The sequence below is a fragment of the Mya arenaria genome, chromosome 13 (assembly GCF_026914265.1).
Source record: "Mya arenaria isolate MELC-2E11 chromosome 13, ASM2691426v1".
Lineage (NCBI taxonomy): Eukaryota > Metazoa > Mollusca > Bivalvia > Myida > Myidae > Mya > Mya arenaria.
Genome location: NC_069134.1, coordinates 68,573,362 through 68,594,649, shown reverse-complemented (window position 1 = coordinate 68,594,649; position 21,288 = coordinate 68,573,362). Strand labels below are relative to the sequence as shown.

At 35.4% G+C, this 21,288-nt stretch overlaps 1 protein-coding gene across 4 annotated transcripts; it reads right to left on the bottom strand.

Moving 5' to 3' along the window:
• Positions 1 to 73: 73 nt before the first annotated feature.
• LOC128214465 (uncharacterized) lies at positions 74 to 12,296 on the bottom strand. 4 transcript variants are annotated; one of them, XM_052920948.1, is made up of 2 exons: positions 11,898 to 12,296; positions 74 to 3,175 (listed from the first exon to the last, which is right to left on the bottom strand). In XM_052920948.1, the coding sequence occupies exon 2, from the start codon at positions 3,121 to 3,123 to the stop codon at positions 583 to 585; it is 2,541 nt and encodes an 846-aa protein (XP_052776908.1). In that variant the 5' UTR covers positions 3,124 to 3,175; positions 11,898 to 12,296; the 3' UTR covers positions 74 to 582. The 4 variants fall into 4 exon arrangements, with proteins under 4 accessions (XP_052776908.1, XP_052776911.1, XP_052776910.1 ...); XM_052920951.1 differs by lacking the exon at positions 11,898 to 12,296 and adding an exon at positions 5,234 to 5,362; XM_052920950.1 differs by lacking the exon at positions 11,898 to 12,296 and adding an exon at positions 5,106 to 5,216.
• Between the last annotated feature and the right edge of the window lie 8,992 nt (positions 12,297 to 21,288).

The window sequence follows — 21,288 nt, the reverse complement described above, 5'->3', positions numbered from 1 at the left end:
CATTAAACAGCAAATTGTACGATAAATAAACGTGATGGGCCAAAATTAACTTCATGACGTGGGTTGTCTTACATTAAAGTTATGTGTTATAAAACCTGTATTCGGGGTAAAAAAATATTCGCAGTGACGAACAGTGTATGGTATGAGGATGGTTGCCCCCGATTCAATGTTCACAAATCTGTTGACAATACAAACAAAGGGCACAATAGATTTGATCATCTTTATGATACCCGTAACGATTCAAAGATATAAACTTTTAAAACAAAACTTCCTCGTTAAAACAAATAGCGCAATATTACAGTCAAATTCAATAGGGTGTGGCTATAAGGAAATATAAAATAATATCGAAATTTACTATACTGACCATTAAAATAAAATAAAATAAAATATCTTAACACTAAAATATGTTAACTGATAATAATTGTTACGGTATATGTTATGACTTTTTCTCAGTAGTAATAAAATATGTCAGTGTTTCTTTTTTTCTAAATCATTCGACATTGTTTTAAATGTTTTGTATTAAGTTTTTGATTTGATTATGTAAATAAAATTCTTAGGTTTTAACACGAAAGCACGTTCATTTTAAATAATCATTTCACAAGACGATTCGCTCGTTCCTTCTATGTCATTGTTTGTGGCCGCTAAGTATGCGGTCAGCGCCTTTGTCCACGAAACCCCGGAATCTTGCGAAACCGGAAATACTTGGTTGCAATCCAATTCCGGTAAGTCTGTACCTCTAGGCTCCCGTGACTTTATGGATTCAGGAAGTTTAGTTATTGCTGATATTTTAGAATGCGGAGCATGCGAGAACGCGGGGGCAACTCGTGTACTGACGACACATGGAACACCGGAAGTTCTCTTAGAGCGGACGGGGTTTACCATGTCTGAAACCGGAGTGTTCCTTGGGAAAGCTGAGTCCCCCGAATCACTGGCTACTTCCGACCGCTGCCTTCTATGATTTTGATCAGAGAAACCTGATAATTGCATGGTTTCCTTAGAATATTTACAATTTAAATTGTTTAATGCGAATGAAGAATGCTGAGTATGGTCTGTTGCATTTATATTTGTTCTCTTGCACTTTTTAACTGAGGCAGAACTTGAAAAATGGCCTGACGATTCGGAGGTAGAAGTAATTGCATGTTTTCGTGATTGTCTGGATGAATGTTTCTCGTATTTATGAGTATATGACCGCTCAGAACTAGTGTGACCATGGCCCTCAGAGCGACTGCGTCTTTTAGTTTTATTGGCACGTTTGTAAGCACTGTGGTCGCGCCTCCGACCGTGACGCGACCCCACATTGGAGCTCTCGGTGACCGAGCCCTCGGTCAGTGACATGCGTCGTGAGGTCTCCGGACTGGAGGGGTTTTGACGCATGAACGCGCAAATTGTACAGTCCGTGGAATCCGACGCCGTGGAATACGATTTCGACCTCATGCGTTTCCATACCCGCTGTTTTCGTTCTTTCGCCAGAACCGTCACCGGAAGTTGGTAGCTGTCCAATGTGTGATGTGATGTGTAACTGTCAGATATGAAACTCGAATCAAGATCTTTTCGGATTAATGAATTTAGTATGTCTATTTTTTTCGGATGCTTAGAGCCTTCGTGAATAGCTGTATTTTGTTGCAAAAGACTATCCCAACTGTCTGTAAGAAGATGCGTCGAGCTGCTCACAAGACTGAGGGCATCGGCGGCTGACAGACGCGACAGAAAGATGTCCGGCTTGCGCCTCCAGTCCTCGTCATAGACGCCACTTCCGCTTGTTATTGAGTCCGTGTCGTTACAATTAGCAATGCTAGAGTTCGAGTCAAAGAACCGTTTGTGTGTGTACGTTCCTGACCCTTGAATGGCCACCGTCTGCGGTCTTACGCTTTCAACGTCTATATCACGTATCTGACAGTGTTCGCCGGAGGAATTTAGAAGGTCCGCCGACGAAACGACGTCGGAGTCAAGATATGAATCATGGAGCATGTTTTTGTAATAATTTCCGTCGGCGGCGGCCTTTTGATACTGAGTGACCCAGCCGGCGCTAAAGGGCCGCTGTAGCTTTTTGCTATGTTTTGAACACACACTTAGTTTACAGTTGATACATTCGCTCGAATCATGCATATCTACCGTGTACAGATGATGCACTTCATCTTTCTTGGCACATGTTTTGTATATGATAAGAGCACATAAACTTATAACCAAGGCACTTCCGGAAATGATAATAACGGCGTTTTTACTAATAATTCCAAAGTTAACATCCCAATGAAAATACCACACAGCCGTCAACGCAGCATTTTCCAGCGTCATGATGACGTAGAAGAAACAGTAACGGAAGCTTGAATTAGTTGAACGAACATTCACGAAGACGGTCGTGTACATGTACGTGCACGTGGCAGCAAGCATCCAACGAGATTTCCGGGAGCCACCGGGGTCCGCGTACATAACGGGTGTACATAGACAGACGGCCATCGTAAGCGCGTGGAGGCCAAGGATAAGAAATATCCAGAAGTTGAATACCGAAGCGAACACAGACAAAGATATGCTCCTGACGATAAGTTCCCCTAGCCGCCAAACTATTCTTAGAACACAATTTGTCACTGAGCACGTGCTATTATCGCTGTGTTTTTCAGTATCAGTATGGCGAAACTCTGCGATGTAAACACTTGCACTGAATAATGATATTCCAAGAGCTGTCCAGGGAACCCAGTGTGTTGGTTGGTGCTCGATGACGATGAATGTTTGGATGAGGAAAAGAGGAATTATGGAGGTAAAGGTGAAGAGTAGCTGAAGATGGTGTAAGTGTGTAACGTCACGCGACCTCGTTCTGGGATCCACCTCCCGCCAGAGGGCGATGTGGCGCCAAAGGAAGCCGAGCTGCAGGATATGGATGACGGCTGTCGCACCGGATTGCGCCGCAGACATATGCTCGCCGCGGTCCAGTAGAAGGATGACAGCGGATGTCAACTGCAGGATGACGGACGGCAGCAACACGAGGCCCAAACACGGCATAAACCAAGGCCATAGTGACGTCTCCCGTAACAGGCAGTTGACGAAAAGTGCATTTCCGACGATAAAGGCCACGAACGCGACGCTTGATATCACCAACGGGAGCGTCCGCCGCACAGTGTCCGCGCTCATGTTGTTACCGAGACAAAAGGGCGTTGCTACATATCGACATCATGGTCCGAAACTGCAAACAAAGGATAAATATCAGTTATACCATGATGTGTCGTTAGTCCTGCTGGTAAGACAAATACCAAAAGAATGAGAGAATGTCAGAAAAAATAAAAATGCCACCACGTTGGTATGTAAAAATGAAAACATGTGATTAACAATTATTATTTTTTTCAATCAAATTGTGTATTACATTTGTACTGTTTTTTTTATTCTAGTTAAAAAACAAACATCGTTATTAACTCCAGAAAAATATTGACGTACGAACCTTCAATATTAAAGATTAAACTGTGTCTTAACCTTCTAGATTTTTAAATGTTATTTTGCCAAAGTTCAACAATTTAATTACCCCTCTCCATCACTTTGAATAGAAACATATTCCGTTTTTTTCCCATGTCATCAATAAAATACGCTGTATAAAAACGTTAACGAAAATAAATACCAGTCATTCTTGTGTCAGTCAATAAATTCACATCCTCCTTACAGATCAGAAAAGTTGAAGTTAACATACCAATGTAGCGCAAGGTCCCATTTTTGGGTTACAAATGATTGATAAGTGTAAAGCCCTGCAATGGTCCAGGAATTTAAAGGGATCTAACAAGATTTGTGATCCTAGATAAACTTAATCAATTTTCTATTTATCAATATTTTATATCTTATTTATCTTTTGATAGAATTAAACCAATGACAAGGGCTAAAGCTATGTCAGTAGATAGTTGTTACATATTGCTGGTATTGACAATTTTGGACCTTCAACGCACGATGAATGATGATGTTTTAGTTGACAAGCGCGTAAGGTACAAATTACCATCGTAAATGTCTAAATTATGACCGACTTCATACCATTGTGAACAGTCAGACACGAATGTAACAAAAACTATTTGGGTCCATAATTGGTGTAAATACGCTTGCTTGTTTCAAAGTTTATAATAATAATAAAAATAAAAAATAGTTATGATAATAAAATAATAATAATAATAATAAAAATAATAATAATAATAAATTTATGATAATGATACTAATAATAATAATAATAATAATAATAATAATAATAATAATAATAATAATAATAAAATAATAATAATAATAATAATAATAATAATAATAATAATAATAATAAAATAATAATAATAATAATAATAATAATAATAATAATAATAATAATAATAATAATTATAATAAAATAATAATAATAATAATAAGAAGAAGAAGAAGAAGAAGAAGAAGAATAATAAGAATAAGAATAATAAGAATAATAATAAGAATATTTTATGTAAAATGTCTTATTATATATTTTAGGTTATAAGAACATATTGAGGTATTATTTTTATAAAATAGTCGTGACTGCGGCGCAAATGGTTTTGCAATGCTAATAAAAACCGTCATTGTATACAAAGTAGTAATTTACATTACAATATCAATTTATTCATATTCTGTCCGTCTCGTTTAAGATTTTTAGCCACCGGCTACTAATTACGATTATTCTCAAATTGGATGTCACATAACATTAACATATTTTTATGCAAATAAGCATGAATGGTAGACAAATTAAAAACATTAACTTGTACCGGGGCATGAAATATTCAAAACACTTTTACTTACGGCAAAAATTTCCTTAATTTTTCCTTTTTAGGTGATCATATCTTTCAAGGATTAAAGTAAGCAAAAACACATTGTTTCACCTTAAAAGCACCTTAATTAAGTGTGTTTTATCGCGAAATATTGAAGCAATAAGAATGTTTTTTATTATAAATTGAGCCTTGGTTTCACTGATTGTACATGCGTTTGATACTTGGGTTATTCCGTGTTAATGAACTATAACTTGTTCTTGTTAAACGCTAAAGCACATATTTTCAAGTTTAAGTAATCAGCCATGAAGGCATTAACCTAAACTAGCTTCATAACTTTTGTTAAGAATGGAGAATTATTAAAGCTTGTTTTCATACAATTCATATTAATCCATTCTGTAATGCCGAATAAATCCAACTAGTGGGGATTATTTGCGAATGACGGGGACACAAGTTGGATATTTTTCACAGCTTTAATCCCGAAGACAAATAATTGACACTATTACCCATTTCGTTGACATTTCTAAAACTTATGTACAAATTTTGCTCGTAACAATTTCGGCATTCACTGACAAAGAATGTAATGATTGTAGTAACAATCGAGTCTCCAAAACCAAATTATCAGAGTAATGTTTAATTACACCTTTAACAGCGCTAGACACACGATACTATAAAGAAAACAGAAATAACCTGGAGGAATACATCCATGTACCAGGTGAGGCTATTGTGTTGTTCACCAGGGATTGTTCATTTATTTCCTTAAACTACCAGCTCAACTTAAATTCCTTCAAACTCATCTTACACTATTAAAGTTAACACTGGCTGCTCTGTCAAAACTTCTAAAGCAATCATAATAACCTTTGATTTCGGAGTTAATTTTAGAAAGAAAAATACGCATAAATACTGCTATAATAATAAAAAATAATTTGAACAATTATGAAATTATCTTAATCGTTGTACTCATTGCTTTAAAGGGAATCGCTCACGTCTTCCGAGAACAGGACAAAATATTTATTTAACTTAAGCATATATAGCTCAACGTTATGAACAAAAATTGTGTATTTTTTACAATTTACTCGTCCGAAATATTGCATTCTGGGCATATTCTATTACCTTTCTTCTCCTTTATTAAGATAAATAGTAAACTTGGACGATTTTGGGAAGGGGCACCGGATGCCACCCTCCCCCTGTAATCGCTTGTGAAAACCACTACAAATATCCGGTCAGAAATTATTATTTTTTTTATTCATTGTGACAGGAAGTGCTCTTTTTTACCGAGAATTGTTCAAAGCACTGTTGAACGTTGGTTTATTTTAGGTTTGGATTAGAAACATGAATGTTTAAATGAATGTCTGTGAGTTCCTGTTTGTTCATATAAGTAAGTAAAATCGCTTAATTTCAATAAATAGATGATAATTGTTTGTGTTATACAGTGTAAGATCGTATATATTCCACCGAGTGAGTACGAAACGATATGTGAAATAAACTGCGATCTTACACTGAAACGAACATTTTTTATTTTAATTATAAAACTAAAATGCTGTTATAGCCCTGTGCGCGCTGACGTTTGATTTGGAATTAAGAGCGGGCCAAAATGACGAAAAAGTGAAAAATATCAAGAAGTTCTTTCACTGTTTGAAATAGTAAAATATCATTGATATTTCACTGCTTAATCTCTACAAACTAAAGGAAAGCATATAATTAAGTTTGAAAACATGGTTGTCAAACCCAACCTCTGTGGGTGAGTCACTTTAAAGGTCGACCAGAGCACCTGCTAATTCTAAAGTTAATGAGACCCCTTAAATTGAAGCAAAGGGGTATTTGTATGTTTCTTTGATGACAGGACGATATGAGCCATAAAATGATCAAAATCCGCTTTTTATTTGTCGTTTTAGCAACCGTTTTGCAATAATCTATTCCGAAGATCAGGATTTAAGTAGGATTCAATCGATTGCGTTCCAAACTAATCACAGTTGTGTGTCAGATAATCAATGACTTCAAATTGCTCAATTTTGTCTGTTCCGTTTAATAAAATGAGCACAAAGATAAAATAGAATGAGTTAATTTTTTAAAATTGTATGAGTGATAAATTCTGTGATGTCAACATTTGTGTTCACAGGTGTAAGTAAAGAGGTGTTTTTTTAAACTGTCATTAGGTTTAGAGATATAATTGATTGGTATGTTTGACATTTTAAACAAACAAATCTTCAAATCCAGGCTTAAGACCGTTTTAGAGTAATTAATTATATTTTAAAGAAGGGAAACCTGTTCAAGAAAGTTTCGTGCACATTATATGATAATGAAAATAGTGTTTTCCCCATTTCTGTCTTGTGGAAACGGCTGTATTTTTTGTATTTTTTTAGTAATATTATTTCTGGCTTGATCCTATAATCCTATACGAACTCGATTAAGACTGTTTGTCATTTTATTAAGCCATTGGTAATAATCTTAAGTTTCGATGACTTGTCATCCCATATAAGTTTGCATCATTTGAAAGGGGGTCGATTACTGATTACAAATATGTATAATAAATGACCGATAAAACATTATGGATGTCATTAACATTATTGCATTTTATATTTGATTTGTTCATTAACTCTACTGATTCAGAATATAAGGTTATTTACAATCTGTGGAGGCCAAAAAGTGTCTTTGTTATTAGTTTGTCGGCATAATTTTACATAGTCCCTTTGTTATCATAAGACCCTTTCAAATGACATCCAAATAATATGGGGTCACCATGCAGATAACAAGAGTTTTAACCAGGTTTTAAAAAGGGCAGGGTGCTTTAGAAAAGGGACAGGGTGTTGAAGGAAAAGGTCAAATTGTATCGGGCAGTGTATAATTAAAGCATAAAGAATTTTATAAAAAATGTTATGGTGATAATTAAAGAAGTCCAACTTCAACACAAATTATTTATTTATGAAACAATGTTATATTAAAAAATGTTAGAAATTGTGCCTTTTTATGTACTTTTAGGTTTCAACAGCTCAATATGTAAACTTTGATTGAATTCATAATCATTTTTTTAAATTACAAGTTTAAATCAAATCAAAAGAAATATTTAATTATCTTAAGCATTTTAATCTTTGAAGACAGAAGGGTGGACATTATGGTCTCCATGAGGGCAGAAGTGTATTTTTTTTAAAGTACAGGGTGTAGCATCCTCCCATAACCCTCCATCATTCACAAACCCTACTAACATTAACATAATGGTACACAGAATACCTTAACTGAATACTAGTATTTAACACAGACCCTGTATAATTTGACGCCCCCGGTACACCGTAACCTGTCCTGGTCCATACTATATATTACGTCCTATTTCTAAAGAGTCGAAGATTGATTATTTCACAACAGTGCCACACCAAAAAAGATGTTTACTCATGATTTTGAGTAAATATTCCAACACAGCAGTATTGTATGAATGACATGCAGATTTTATTGAAAATTCAGAGTAAAGGAAAACGATTATACTTTTTAATAATTTCTTCGGATCAAAACGAACAGAGATATTAAACTGAGCTAGAAACTCTGAACGGGGAGATATTTATCATTTAAAAGATACAAATATAAACAAACATTATTTCGGCGGATTCGGCAGATTTTTTTTAAACATCTGTATACCTGAACTATCAACAGATGGTAATTTCAAATTTTAAAAAGATGTAGTTTACTTAAGAAGTAGTTTACCCATACCAGGGCTATTAAAGGCAACAATTTACATGGGTCGTACCCGGGTTTTCAATCAATATGATTTAATAAATCCTTGTTCATTTGCTTCGTTTAACCCATTCAGAGTTGTGGAAAACAGCAAATTAAAACTAGATTCGAGCCTCAGATAGTTTTATTTAAAATTTAGTAAATTTCGGGTATCTTTTTCATTTCGGTTTTCTCACAGATGTTATCAGGGAAAATGTAAATAGTCACTTTCATTGAAGCGACAGTGATAAGAAAAGACGGACCAAAATATGTACGTTAATAGAAATTGAATACGAGTTGAAAAGCAGAAGTAATGTAATTGTATAAGAAACATTTCAGATGACAGTTTTTCATTAGACTTGTGTATCATTTAAGGCTTAAAAGTAGCTATATACAGTATTGGTAGCGGTATTCCCACGCCTTAACTTCACCAAAAACGCAATGTCCACAATCAACTCAAAATTATTTTCAAAACAGTGTTTAGCTATTATTTCCTTCTGAAAAAAAAACACAAAGAAAGCAAATCAAATAAATCATAAGTGAAATTATTAATTGAAGATTTCCCATCCACAAACAAGCTATTTTTATCATGCCATTGGTGATAATAATTTTCAAATTTTGATTCTTATATTGTTGGTATTATTTGAAAGAGTATTGCTAGCTGATTACACTATTATTCCTTGTATAATGTTTACATATTTTTTCTCTACAAATAACACCCTTACAAATGATACCAACATAGTATGGAGATGACGATGCATCCAAAATACATATAATTGAGAGTCGGATACCTTAAAGCCTTTAAGGTGCACTCTTACTCCCAAATAAGATGTACCACAATTAATACAAATGCTTTGATATACCAAAAAGGATGAATAAAAGTCGAAAACAATGGTTCTTATGAAGGATACCGAGTTTCATTTGAAAGAAATGTGCAAAAATACGGTATTATTCCCTTATGAGACGATAGTAGATCACAGTAAATCTTTCAGCGATCACCAATCATATAATATTATTGCGTTTTTAGCGTGTATTTAACACGGTTACAATCTTGTTATCAGTAATTGATATTTTCCATAGATGCATTATTTAGTTAAAAGCTGTATCACGGAAAAGTTATGTTTGTTAGAAATGTGTATGTATTGATTTTGAAAACAGTGTCATTTTTACATAGTTTGCTACTTACAGACTCCAGTGAAAACAGATACATTCCAGCAGAGACAATTGTCGGGACAATTCATAATTCATGGCAAATATTTAGTTTAAAGGAAATCTTTGAATATCAATATTTTAAATATAATCCAATGCTTAATTATAATTCCACAAATGGACCACAGAGAATCTGGTCTGACAGTTATTCATGATCGATGATGTTCAGTTTCACAATTACAAACATTTATTCATACTGCTCGATTGGTTTTAAAGTCTGACCTGAACTTGTAATATTAGAATTCTTGTTTCAAATAAGCTAATTCTCCGAACTGCTAAATATAGACAAATTCATTGACGCCATTGTAATATCTTAAAAATAATTTCTAAAATAATTTCATTTCGATTCGTATTCCACACCAATCTAACTCATCAATGTTGGAATATAATCCTGTGGTTTTCTTTTTTTTTTACTTCCTCGCCTAATTTGATCATGTCTTAGACTATGGCTCGGTATTATTGTTCATATTATGTATTACCAGCTGTGCATTTAACATTCGTGTTCTAATATGTATCACTGTGATTATGTTTATGCATTATATATTTACGAAGAAGATAAATATTGTATAAGTTTAATAAGTTCTGTTCTGTTCTTATTCAAACTAATGCCAAATATTTGTGTTGCCATGGCAATCGCGTTGTATCATAGCACATGGGTTTATCTGTCAATATTGTTTGTCTATTGTCAATAAATATAGAGAATGTCATAGATAAGAACTGCCTATTTAATTTGGTATTGAGGTCATAAAGATACATTCATGTAAACAATAATTAACTGATAAGCCTCTCGTAATTCATCGACGGTTTATTAGAAATGACATCGTCGGATGACGTTTTTGGAGACGAAGTGTATCAACTCATTCATTCACTAAGTTTACCAGGTGTAATGAGCTGAACAAGTATTCATAAATGCAACATACTTACATCATGACTAAAAACGAAATAAACAAATATAATAACACAGCTATTTTAAGCACTTATTATAGAGGTTTGGAACTTCGTTGTACAATTTATGTGATGATGACTTATGTATATGATGAATTAATTTTTAGGAAAGCCATACTTTTAAGCATTTCCTTAAAGGCCAAGAAGCTGCGGTTTTGAAGTTATTAAATGCAAGGAAAAATAGGGGGAAAGAAAATCAAAGTTTGAATTGGCAGCAGGATTCGATCCCGTAACCTGAAGTCTCGATCGCTTGATCACTAAGGCATCGATCAGTTACAGGTTTTATTACACTACTGGGTGAGTACCTAAATCGGAACAGTACCTAATTATGGAACACTCATTATAAAAGTGTTTTTTTCCGATCAAGATCAGTTTATTTACGAGTTTAATCAATACAGACGCTTGCCTTAGATACAAGTTCCAAAGAAAACAATTATCCAGTAAGTATTTCAAATACTGCTATCATTTAAAGTTTTTCATGTTCAAATGTCAAAACATGGCACGTGCTTGAAAGACTTCATGCTTGTCACAATCACAGCATACTGATACGGCCTGTATTTTACTGCAATCATCAAATTTTACTCACAAAAATGAGAAAACAACAACAAGCAAACTGGAAATAATAATTATTAATTTACTTTAAAAAGAACATGGTGCAATAATTTTAAAAGAATACATAAAAAACGAATTAAACTGTTCCATATTTAGGTACTCCAAGGACGAAAATGGCAGTCCTTGATTGTGCGGATAATAAAGTACTTTCATGCAGATTGGTAGTATCTTGAAAAATGCCATTTATATCAACCAATTGGTCTTGAATCCTAGTATGTTGATGGAAAATTTTGTAGTTGTGGTGAAAGTCTAACTTAAAATATTTCAAAAATAGTGCCGAAAGTGTTCCGATTTAGGTACTCACCCAGTATATTCTATCGGAATGTCTCAACTTTGCAGGGAATGTTGCAAACACTCAAGTTGTTTTATATTTAACAGATTTCAGTGAAATAGCTTTTGAACAAAAAACTTTTCGTCAACAGGCATAATTTAAGTAAGAAGCACTCAAGAGGTCTAATGCGACAAATGATTTGTTTCTCTACGAATGGATATACATAAATTTTCTCACTAAAGTCGAGAGGTTGGCTTTAATCAATTAAAGACTTCGTAAAACGTTTATCAATGCTAAAACAACTTAAAAAGCATTTGTGACAGAGGGGCGAATCCAAACTGCAAGTGATTCTCTTGTTTTACTGTTTATTAAATATTAAATATTTTTATCATTTAAGTCCAAGTTATTTAAACAAAATATTACAAACATACCTTTTAAAAAGTAAGTATTCCTCTGTATATCCAACTATATCACCCATGTTCGTTAGTCCACAGTGGTATTCGTACTAGCGGCCGGTCGTAGGATGATGTTTGCTCAGTAAGAGCTCGTTAAGGCTCAATAAACTCATTCAAAACCGACCTTAAGCCCACCATAGGTGACACAAATGCGCTTTTAACCCGTGTAGAATAGCCACTTGTATCATATGAAGATCGTTATAATGTTATAATATCGAGCGTCTTCTCCTTAAGTATGACACCTTATACTGGGTTCAACAATTTACATCACTTATACCCCTGGTACGAATCCGCGGAATCCTTAGGATTGCGAAATTCGGTAAAAACATATAGACGTATCTATCACTTATCAGCTTTCTCTTCAACGATGGCCTGTAAAAATAATGCTAATAATTATATCAATTTCACTATCAAATGTTGTTCAGTTTCGGATATAGATCGTTTCTATTTTCGATTTAACTATCAAGCTTAAATACCGCAGAATGTCAAATACACAATGGGGATATAGATGGAAATTATCCAAAAATAAAAAGATTGACAGAAATATAAAACTTTTTAAGAGAGACAAATATCACTGTTTTGCATTTACTTTGATGTTATCGGCGGCCGACAAAAAGATCCAAAACGGAGGGGGCAATTTTGGTAAACCTTTTGACACAATTTGTCAATCTAGTTAAATGATTTTGCATTCAGATGTAACTTGATCATTCACCTGAACAAACGTATGCCGTGAGAATGTTTAAATGTCCGTAAAAATGTAAAGTCACAGCGCCAAAATGAGATGTAATACGATTTGTCTCCTAATTTAAATTATATTGTTCGCTTGCTATTCAATCTTCAACCTTTCTTTTCTAAAGGAAACCTAAATACATTCGCAATTTAATATCTGTACCTCAATGAAAATAAATAACAAAACTAACAACATCTCAAAGTTCGAAACATGTTCATTAGCGGAACCGGAACATATTATGAAAATTACATCAATATGGTAGGAAAAAAATGCATTAAAGTGATAAGTCGTACGAAAATAAACACTCTTAGACTTAAAGTAGTCATTGTTTTTCTTCGAAGGGGACTCTAGCACCCCATTTCAAACATACGTAAATATGTTACCGGTTTCGGTGGGCGGCGGTGGAGGAAGGGCACCCTATGGGTTGCGCCCCAATTAGCACTTTTCCCCAATCATCTAAGAATCGATACGCCCCTGATCTTTAATCTCAGACTCAATAAAAACCGTGCATCTGAATTCTTTTACTAACAATGGTACCTAACGTTAAGTTTTCACCGCTATGCCCATCAAACTCGGTTCCAATAACGTACAATTGGTGCATTTACGTTTGTAATAACACCGTACATATCTGCATCTTTCGCGGCCAATTTGAACACCTCCGCCATTTTCCATGTAAAACGACGTTTGGAAAATGGCCAAGGTTTTCCGATTGACGTCGGGCAACATCATTAAAACGAAAAATCCGGCATCTTGCTTTACGTATGAAGTATTATTTTAATGGAATTCAAATGTTTATGTTACCATTTATATATCCATAAATAAGCTTAAGTTCATACAAATGTTGAATTCAATTCAATGTAAATCTCCATTATTGTCGACATGGAATTGGAAAACAAAAAATAGAAGTGAAGAAAGAAAATTTATAAAGAATATTTTACCCAAACAGGAATATCGTGTACATATTTGTACAAACAAATCACTTTGTATTTACTATATTTATGAACAATGACACAAGGTAATGAGATGTTATCACGTGTTATCAGACCCCTTGATGGGTGATAACATTGAAATATAGACGGGTTAAACTCCCTGACATATCTTTATAAGTCCGTTGTCACAGAAAAACTTTGACTGCGTTTTTGTTACATTTTATCAGATCATTTTAATATTTTGGAATGTATGCGTGTCAGTGAAATGTTCACAGAATTTTAAGTTAATTTTCAAAATGGGTACTAATTAAAGTGACACTCTTATTCAGAATCAATACATATACATGTATATCAAACATAAATTTTGAGTGATACACCTTTAACTTATGGTAACTATTCATTTCTGATAACGGCAAAATTGCAACCGTTTATTTAATAGCTAAACACGCGAAACTATTCAATTATTGGTGAGTGATAAAAGATTTACTGCGATCTACTATCGTCTCAGAAGGTAGAAATACTGTGTTTTCTGCACCTTTCTTTCAAATTGAACTCGGTATACTTCATTAAAAGCATTGATTTCGACATTTATTCATCCTTTTTGGTATATCAAAACAATTGTATTAACTGTGGTAAAATTTATTAAAGAGTAAGAGTGCATCTTAAAAAGAAAACTAGAAACTCCACAATACGACGAAACAAGGTTTCCCTTAAGTTTTGGATATAAACCTACCTGAAGTGACCTTGACTCCGTCCAAATCGACACCAAATATTATCTATAACTAACTTACAGGCGCAAAATATCAGTTGCTGCCAAATGATAATATATTTTAGTCATTTTCATGTTAAACTCATTTGACTTCAATGATCAAAACAAAACAATGTATTCGATTTAAACACTGATAAAGATATATTAGCGACAAATTGGAGCTATTTTACATGGGAAAATTGTGGCCACGTAGCTATTAATTAAAAAGCCATCTATAACGGCATTTTTTTTCATAAAAATTACAAATCATTTTTAGCATGAACCTGTGTTGTGCGCAATTAATCACAGCAAAACATTCCAACAGTTATTGAGTCGAGACTGTCTTCCAATTTACTGTAAGTTGACATAAATCCATTCCAATTGTGTTTTCAAATGACGACATTTTTAAATTAAGTTATATCACTACATGCAATATTGCGCTAATGCACCAGTCAATTGTAACTACGGCCGTCCAGGTCCGGGGGGTATACTTGGGATAGCCGGGGAAATGAGCCTTTTACCTTCCAGGTGGCACCGCCGTGCCGGGCGAATGCGGTGGTTTTGTCTTTACGCCAAAAATAGCGGTGAATAGGCCTGACATAGGGTGCTTGGGGTGCGGGGGCGTTTGACGGGGATTTTACCAGCAGTTCGTCCCTGCAGGACCTGGATCTTACCCGTGCTTGGCTGGACCGAAAGTCAAAGTCCCAGGTAGTCCCCGGACCTGGGGGGCGCCGTTACAATCGACTGGTGCATAATATTGTTTTACTAGTTTTACTATTGATCACCTTGGCATTGACCCATTTGGCATTAAATGTGATTATAAAGTACAATTACATATGAATTGGCTGTATACCAAGTTTCATTGTTATAATATACATGTATTACAAAATTTAACTGTTGACCGGATATCATTTTAAATAACAACGACCTTCGCCGAAAACCAACAAGAGCTTCGTTCACACCAATTTTCACCAGAAACCTCAATTTTAACAATAGTAAATGATCAAAAACAGCAACATTGACCTTGACCCTACTGAACGACAATTTGTTTCCTATTTATAGTAACAGTGGCATTGACCTTGAGAATACTGGACCAAAAGCAATCCCACGGTACATACCTACGAAACAAATTGCACCAAAATTAATTAAGCGGAAACCAATTTCCTTAGTAAGACAACACCTAACTCAAAAGCAACCGCAAATCTAAGCCTCTTTTTCACATAAGCAACCTGCAACTTAAACATCAATTATAAGAATAAAGTAATTGAGCGGAAATCACCCTGTTTGGCGCTCGCTTGGCTGATTTCAATCAAATACTGGTAAAACGTTGAACTAATAAGAAAAGACAACATTTTATTGTTGATTTTGCTGCTGATGGTGTGTATGATTTTATATTTGCCTTTAGCATTGTAATAATACTGTTACTCAGGATTTAGAATTTTGAGAATGAACAAGTTTTATAACAAAGCGTTCTATTTTACTTACTGAAAATCACCGTATTATCTTTTTGATACTGTTTTTTTTCAAAACTATGCATTCAAAATATTTAAAAGGTAAAATGAAAAGCATGACCTAGTTTGCCTGAAGTGGCTTTACATTTCAAATATTTATAAGAAAAATGCTTCAAACTCGGTCAGTTACTCTCTGTTTGGGGAGATTTAATCTATTCAAATGAACGCCATAATCCTCAAATTTAATTGAATTTCATGCCTAAGAATTATTCATAGATTGTGTTTGACACTTTTTATCATAAAACTTGTAAAGGTTTCCACTCTCGAAAGAAAGTTGATCCCCGTTTTATGGGATAAACAATCAACCATTAAACTTTTTAACTCACACGAACAAGTTTTTATTTTGCTTAAAAATAGGGTTCAGGAAGTTCATAGAGCACTTAAAGAGACTTGCTCATGTTTCTGTAAAATGCATTTGCTTTTGTATAACGAAATTAAGTTCGGAAAATCATTAAGGGAGTTAAAACCTAAGATACTGACGGCTTGAACCATTCAACTAATGTTGATACATTTTTATATATTGTCTTTGAAGCCTCCATTTTTGAATAGCGTTAGTGACGCGATCCAATACAAGGCTGTAAGGTTAAGTTATCCTTATATTTGTGCACGAGTCTTGTTGGTGTGCCGTTTAGTTGACAGTTTTCTAACTTTTCTTTGACTGTACCGGTGTGTGTGTTTTGAACCCGACTATATCCAGAATATTTTTAAGTATTTTTAAGTGTATTTTTCTGCCATGTCGTTATCAACAATAATAATAAATGGTTTTATAATAATCAGGAAGTAGAAATTGTTGGTTCTTTTAATTATCTAGGTGTTGTTTTTACCATGAGTGGCGGTTCATTTATTCAAGCTGCAAAAACCCTTGCAGGAAAGGGGTCGAGATCACTGCACCCACTTATGGGGCTGGTTCTTAATATTAAAGTTCAAATTAATATCATGTTTAATGTCTTCGACTCATATGTGTTATCTGTTTTAAACTACGGTTCTGAAGTGTGGGGATTTATGAATCCGGAAGTCTCACCGAGAGTGCAAGAGAAATTTTGTAAATGTTATCCACTAATATTTTGGCCTTGTATGGAGAGTTGGGTAGATTCCCATTGTACATTGAACGCCATATTAGAATGGTGAAATACTTTTTAAAGCTCCACTCAGTAAAGCAAGAAAACTGTATTTTAAATGCTATATTACTTGGTCAAATTTATAATGTAGATAACAACGTGTCCACCAAGAACTGGGTGTTGCATGCCATATATATATATATATATATATATGTTTTTTTTTGTATGTATATGTGTTATTATGACGATAAGCTTGTTTTCCTTAAGTCTAATAAATATTCTGTTCTGTTCTGGTCTGTTATCGAGGAGTTTTTATAATCAGTGTTTCAGATGCTTTAATGGGAAAAACAATATGGTGCCAAAAACATGAGCATGTCCAATGTCTTGCCAGCATGGCATTCATTTTATGAATGTCCAGGGTCGTATGTCCTGTGTCGTATGTCTAGTGTCGTATGTCCTATGTCGTATGCCCCGTGTCGTATGTCCAGTGTCATATGTACAGTGCCGTATGCCCAGTGTCGTATGATCAATGTCGTATATCCTATGTCGTATGTCCAGTGTCGGATGTCCGATGTCGTATGCCCAATATCATATAACAGATGTCGTATATCGTATGTCCAGTGTCTATTATCCGATTTCGTATGCTCATTGTCGTATGTCCTATGTCGTATGTCCGATGTCGTATGTCCAGTGTCGTATGTCCAGTGTCTAATATCCGATGTCGTATGCCCAGTGTCGTATGTCCGATATCGTATGTCCAGTGTCGTATGTCCAGTGTCATATGTCCAGTGTCGTATATCCGATGTCGTATGCCCAGTGTCGTATGTCCGATGTCGTATGTCCAGTGTCGTATGTCCAGTGTCGGATGTCCGATGTCGTATGCCCAATATCATATATCAGATGTCGTACATCCATGTCGTATGTCCAGTGTCTAATATCCGATTTCGTATGCTCAGTGTCGTATGTCCTGTGTCGTATATCTAGTGTCGTATGTCCTATGTCGTATGCCCCGTGTCGTATGTCCAGTGTCATATGTCCAGTGCCGTATGTCCACTGTCGTATGATCAATGTCGTATATCCTATGTCGTATGTCCAGTGTCGGATGTCCGATGTCGTATGCCCAATATCATATATCAGATGTCGTATATCCGATGTTGTATGTCCAGTGTCTAATATCCGATTTCGTATGCTCAGTGTCGTATGTCCTATGTCGTATGTCCGATGTCGTATGTCCAGTGTCGTATGTCCAGTGTCTAATATCCGATGTCGTATGCCCAGTGTCGCATGTCCGATATCGTATGTCCAGTGTCGTATGTCCAGTGTCGTATGTCCAGTGTCGTATATAGGATGTTGTATGCCCAGTGTCGTATGTCCGATGTCGTATGTCCAGTGGCGTATGTCCAGTGTCGTATGTTCACTGTCGTATGTCCAGTGTCGTTTGTCCAGTGTCGTATGTCCGATGTCGTACGTCCAGTGTCATATGTCCAGTGTAGTATGTCTGATGTCGTGCGCCCAGTGTCGTACGTCAAGTGTCGTATTCCCAGTGTCGTATATCCAGTGTCGTTTGTCTACTGTCGTATGTCCAGTGTCGTATATCCAGTGTCGTATATCCAGTGTCGTATGCCAGTGTCGTATGCCCAGTGTCGTATGCCTAGTGTCGTATATCCGATGTCGTATGTCCAGTGACGTATGCCCAGTGTCGTATGCCCAGTGTCGTATGCCCAGTGTCGTATGTCCAGTGTCGTATGTCCAGTGCTATCTTAATATAGTGTTTGACTCTAGAAAGCCTGAACCACTGTGCAAATAATTAGCTTATAATTATATTCAGGTACTATTGGCGCAGTATTTTAATTTCACCTTTGACTTACATGATTTAAATATATTGTTATTACAAATAGTATCGTAATAAAACGATTCATAATAATTTTATGGTGATTGAAAAGAAGTCAAGTAGTTGCCCTCGTCCTTACTCGTGAAACTATTTTTGATTTAAAAGGGCACAGTCAAAGTTGAAGCGGCGTGAAGTTAGCGGCCTAGCGGCGTGAATTTAGCGGCCTGGCGGCCTAGCGGCGTGAAGTTGGCGGCCTAGCGGCCTAGCGGCCTGGCGGCCTAATTATTTTTTCTATTTCCAAGCAATTGTTAATGCGTTTTTATAAAACAATGATAAATCAAGGTTTTTTATTCATATAGTTACATAGCGGCCTTAAATTGTTATATATTCAGAATATTTTTCTTTACCTTTTATTCTAAAACAATTTTAAATTAACTGTTTTATGCACAAATTATCACTCTGAAGCGTTTTTCAATTTTTTTTCAAAAAAGTCGATCAAGCACTTCAGCGACCTAGCGGCATAGAAGCCTGAAATTAGCGGCCTAGCGGCCTAGCGGCCTAGCGGCCTAGCGGCCTAAATTGAATCCTATTTCAAAGCATGTATACATTCATTTTCTTCTAAAACAATAACATTTTAACTGTTTTTATGCACAAATTAGCACATTGAAGCGATTATCAACAGTTTTTTTCCAAAAACGTCGATAAAGCAGTCAGCTATTTCAAAGCATTAAACATGCCTGTTCTTCTAAAACAATGATGTATTTATTGTTTTTATGCACAAGTTATCACTCTGAAGCGTTTTTCAATTATTTTTCAAAAAAGTTGATCGAGCACTTCAGCGGCCTAGCGGCCTAGCGGCGTGAAGTTAGCGGCCTGGCGGCCTAGCGGCCTAGCGGCCTAGCGGCCTAAAATGGTTTCCTATTTCAAAGCATGTATACATGCATTTTCTTCTAAAACAATGACATATTAACTGTTTGAATGCACAAATTAACACTTTGAAGCTATTAGCGATAATCAACATATTTTTTTTTTCAAAAAAGTCGATTAAGCAGTCAGCATACATGCCTATCCTTCTCAAAAATATGTTGATAATCGCCTCAGAGTGATAGTCTGTGCATAAAAACAGTTAACATATCATTTTTTAGAAGAAAATGCATGTAGTCATGCTTTGAAATAAGATAGCATTTTAGGCCGCCAGGCCGCTAGGCCGCTAGGCCGCTAACTTCACGCCGCTAGGCCGCTGAAGTGCTTGATTGACTTTTTTAAAAAAAAGTTGAAAAACGGTTCAGAGTGATAATTTGTGCATAAAAACAATAAATATATCATTGTTTTAGAAGAACATGCATGTTTAATGCTTTGAAATAGATGACTGCTTTATCGACGCTTTTGGGAAAAAAAACCTGTTGATTATCGCTAATAGCTTCAAAGTGTTAATTTGTGCATAAAAACAGTTAATATGTCATTGTTTAAGAAGAAAATGCATGTATACATGCTTTGAAATAGGAAACCATTTTAGGCCGCTAGGCCGCCAGGCCGCTAACTTCACGCCGCTAGGCCGCTAGGCCGCCTGGCCGCTAGGCCGCTGAAGTGCTCGATCAACTTTATTGAAAATAAAATAAAAAAAACGCTTACGAGTGATAATTTGTGCATAAAACAGTAAATATATCATTGTTTTAGAAGATCAGGCATGTTTAATGCTTTGAAATAGCTGACTGCTTTATCGACGCTTTTAAAAAAATGTTGATAATCGCTAATAGCTTCAAAGTGTTAATTTGTGCATAAAAACAGTTAATATGTCATTGTTTTAGAAGAAAATGCATGTATACATGCTTTGAAATAGGATACCATTTTAGGCCGCTAGGCCGCTAGGCCGCCAGGCCACTAACTTCACGCCGCTAGGCCGCTAGGCCGCTGAAGTGCTCGATCGACTTTTTTGAAAAAAAGTTGAAAAACGCTTCAGGGTGATAATTTGTGCATATAAACAGTAAATATATCATTGTTTTAGAAGATCAGGCGTGTTTAATGCTTTGAAATAGCTGACTGCTTTATCGACGCTTTTAAAAAAAAATGTTGATAATCGCTAATTGCTTCAAAGTGTTAATTTGTGCATAAAAACAGTTAATATGTCATTGTTTTAGATGAAAATGCATGTATACATGCTTTGAAATAGGATACCATTTTAGGCCGCTAGGCCGCTAGGCCGCTAGGCCGCCAGGCCGCTAACTTCACGCCGCTAGGCCGCTAGGCCGCTAGGCCGCTGAAGTGCTCGATCGACTTTTTTGAAAAAAAGTTGAAAAACGCTTCAGAGTTATAATTTGTGCATATAAACAGTAAATATATCATTGTTTTAGAAGATCAGGCATGTTTAATGCTTTGAAATAGCTGACTGTTTTATCGACGCTTTTAAAAAAAAATGTTGATAATCGCTAATTGCTTCAAAGTGTTAATTTGTGCATAAAAACAGTTAATATGTCATTGTTTTAGAAGAAAATGCATGTATACATGCTTTGAAATAGGATACCATTTTAGGCCGCTAGGCCGCCAGGCCGCTATCTTCACG

Coding starts and splice junctions, on each gene's coding strand:
- LOC128214465 (XM_052920948.1), bottom strand. CDS start 3,123: ATGAGCGCGGACACTGTGCGGCGGACGCTCCCGTTGGTGATATCAAGC.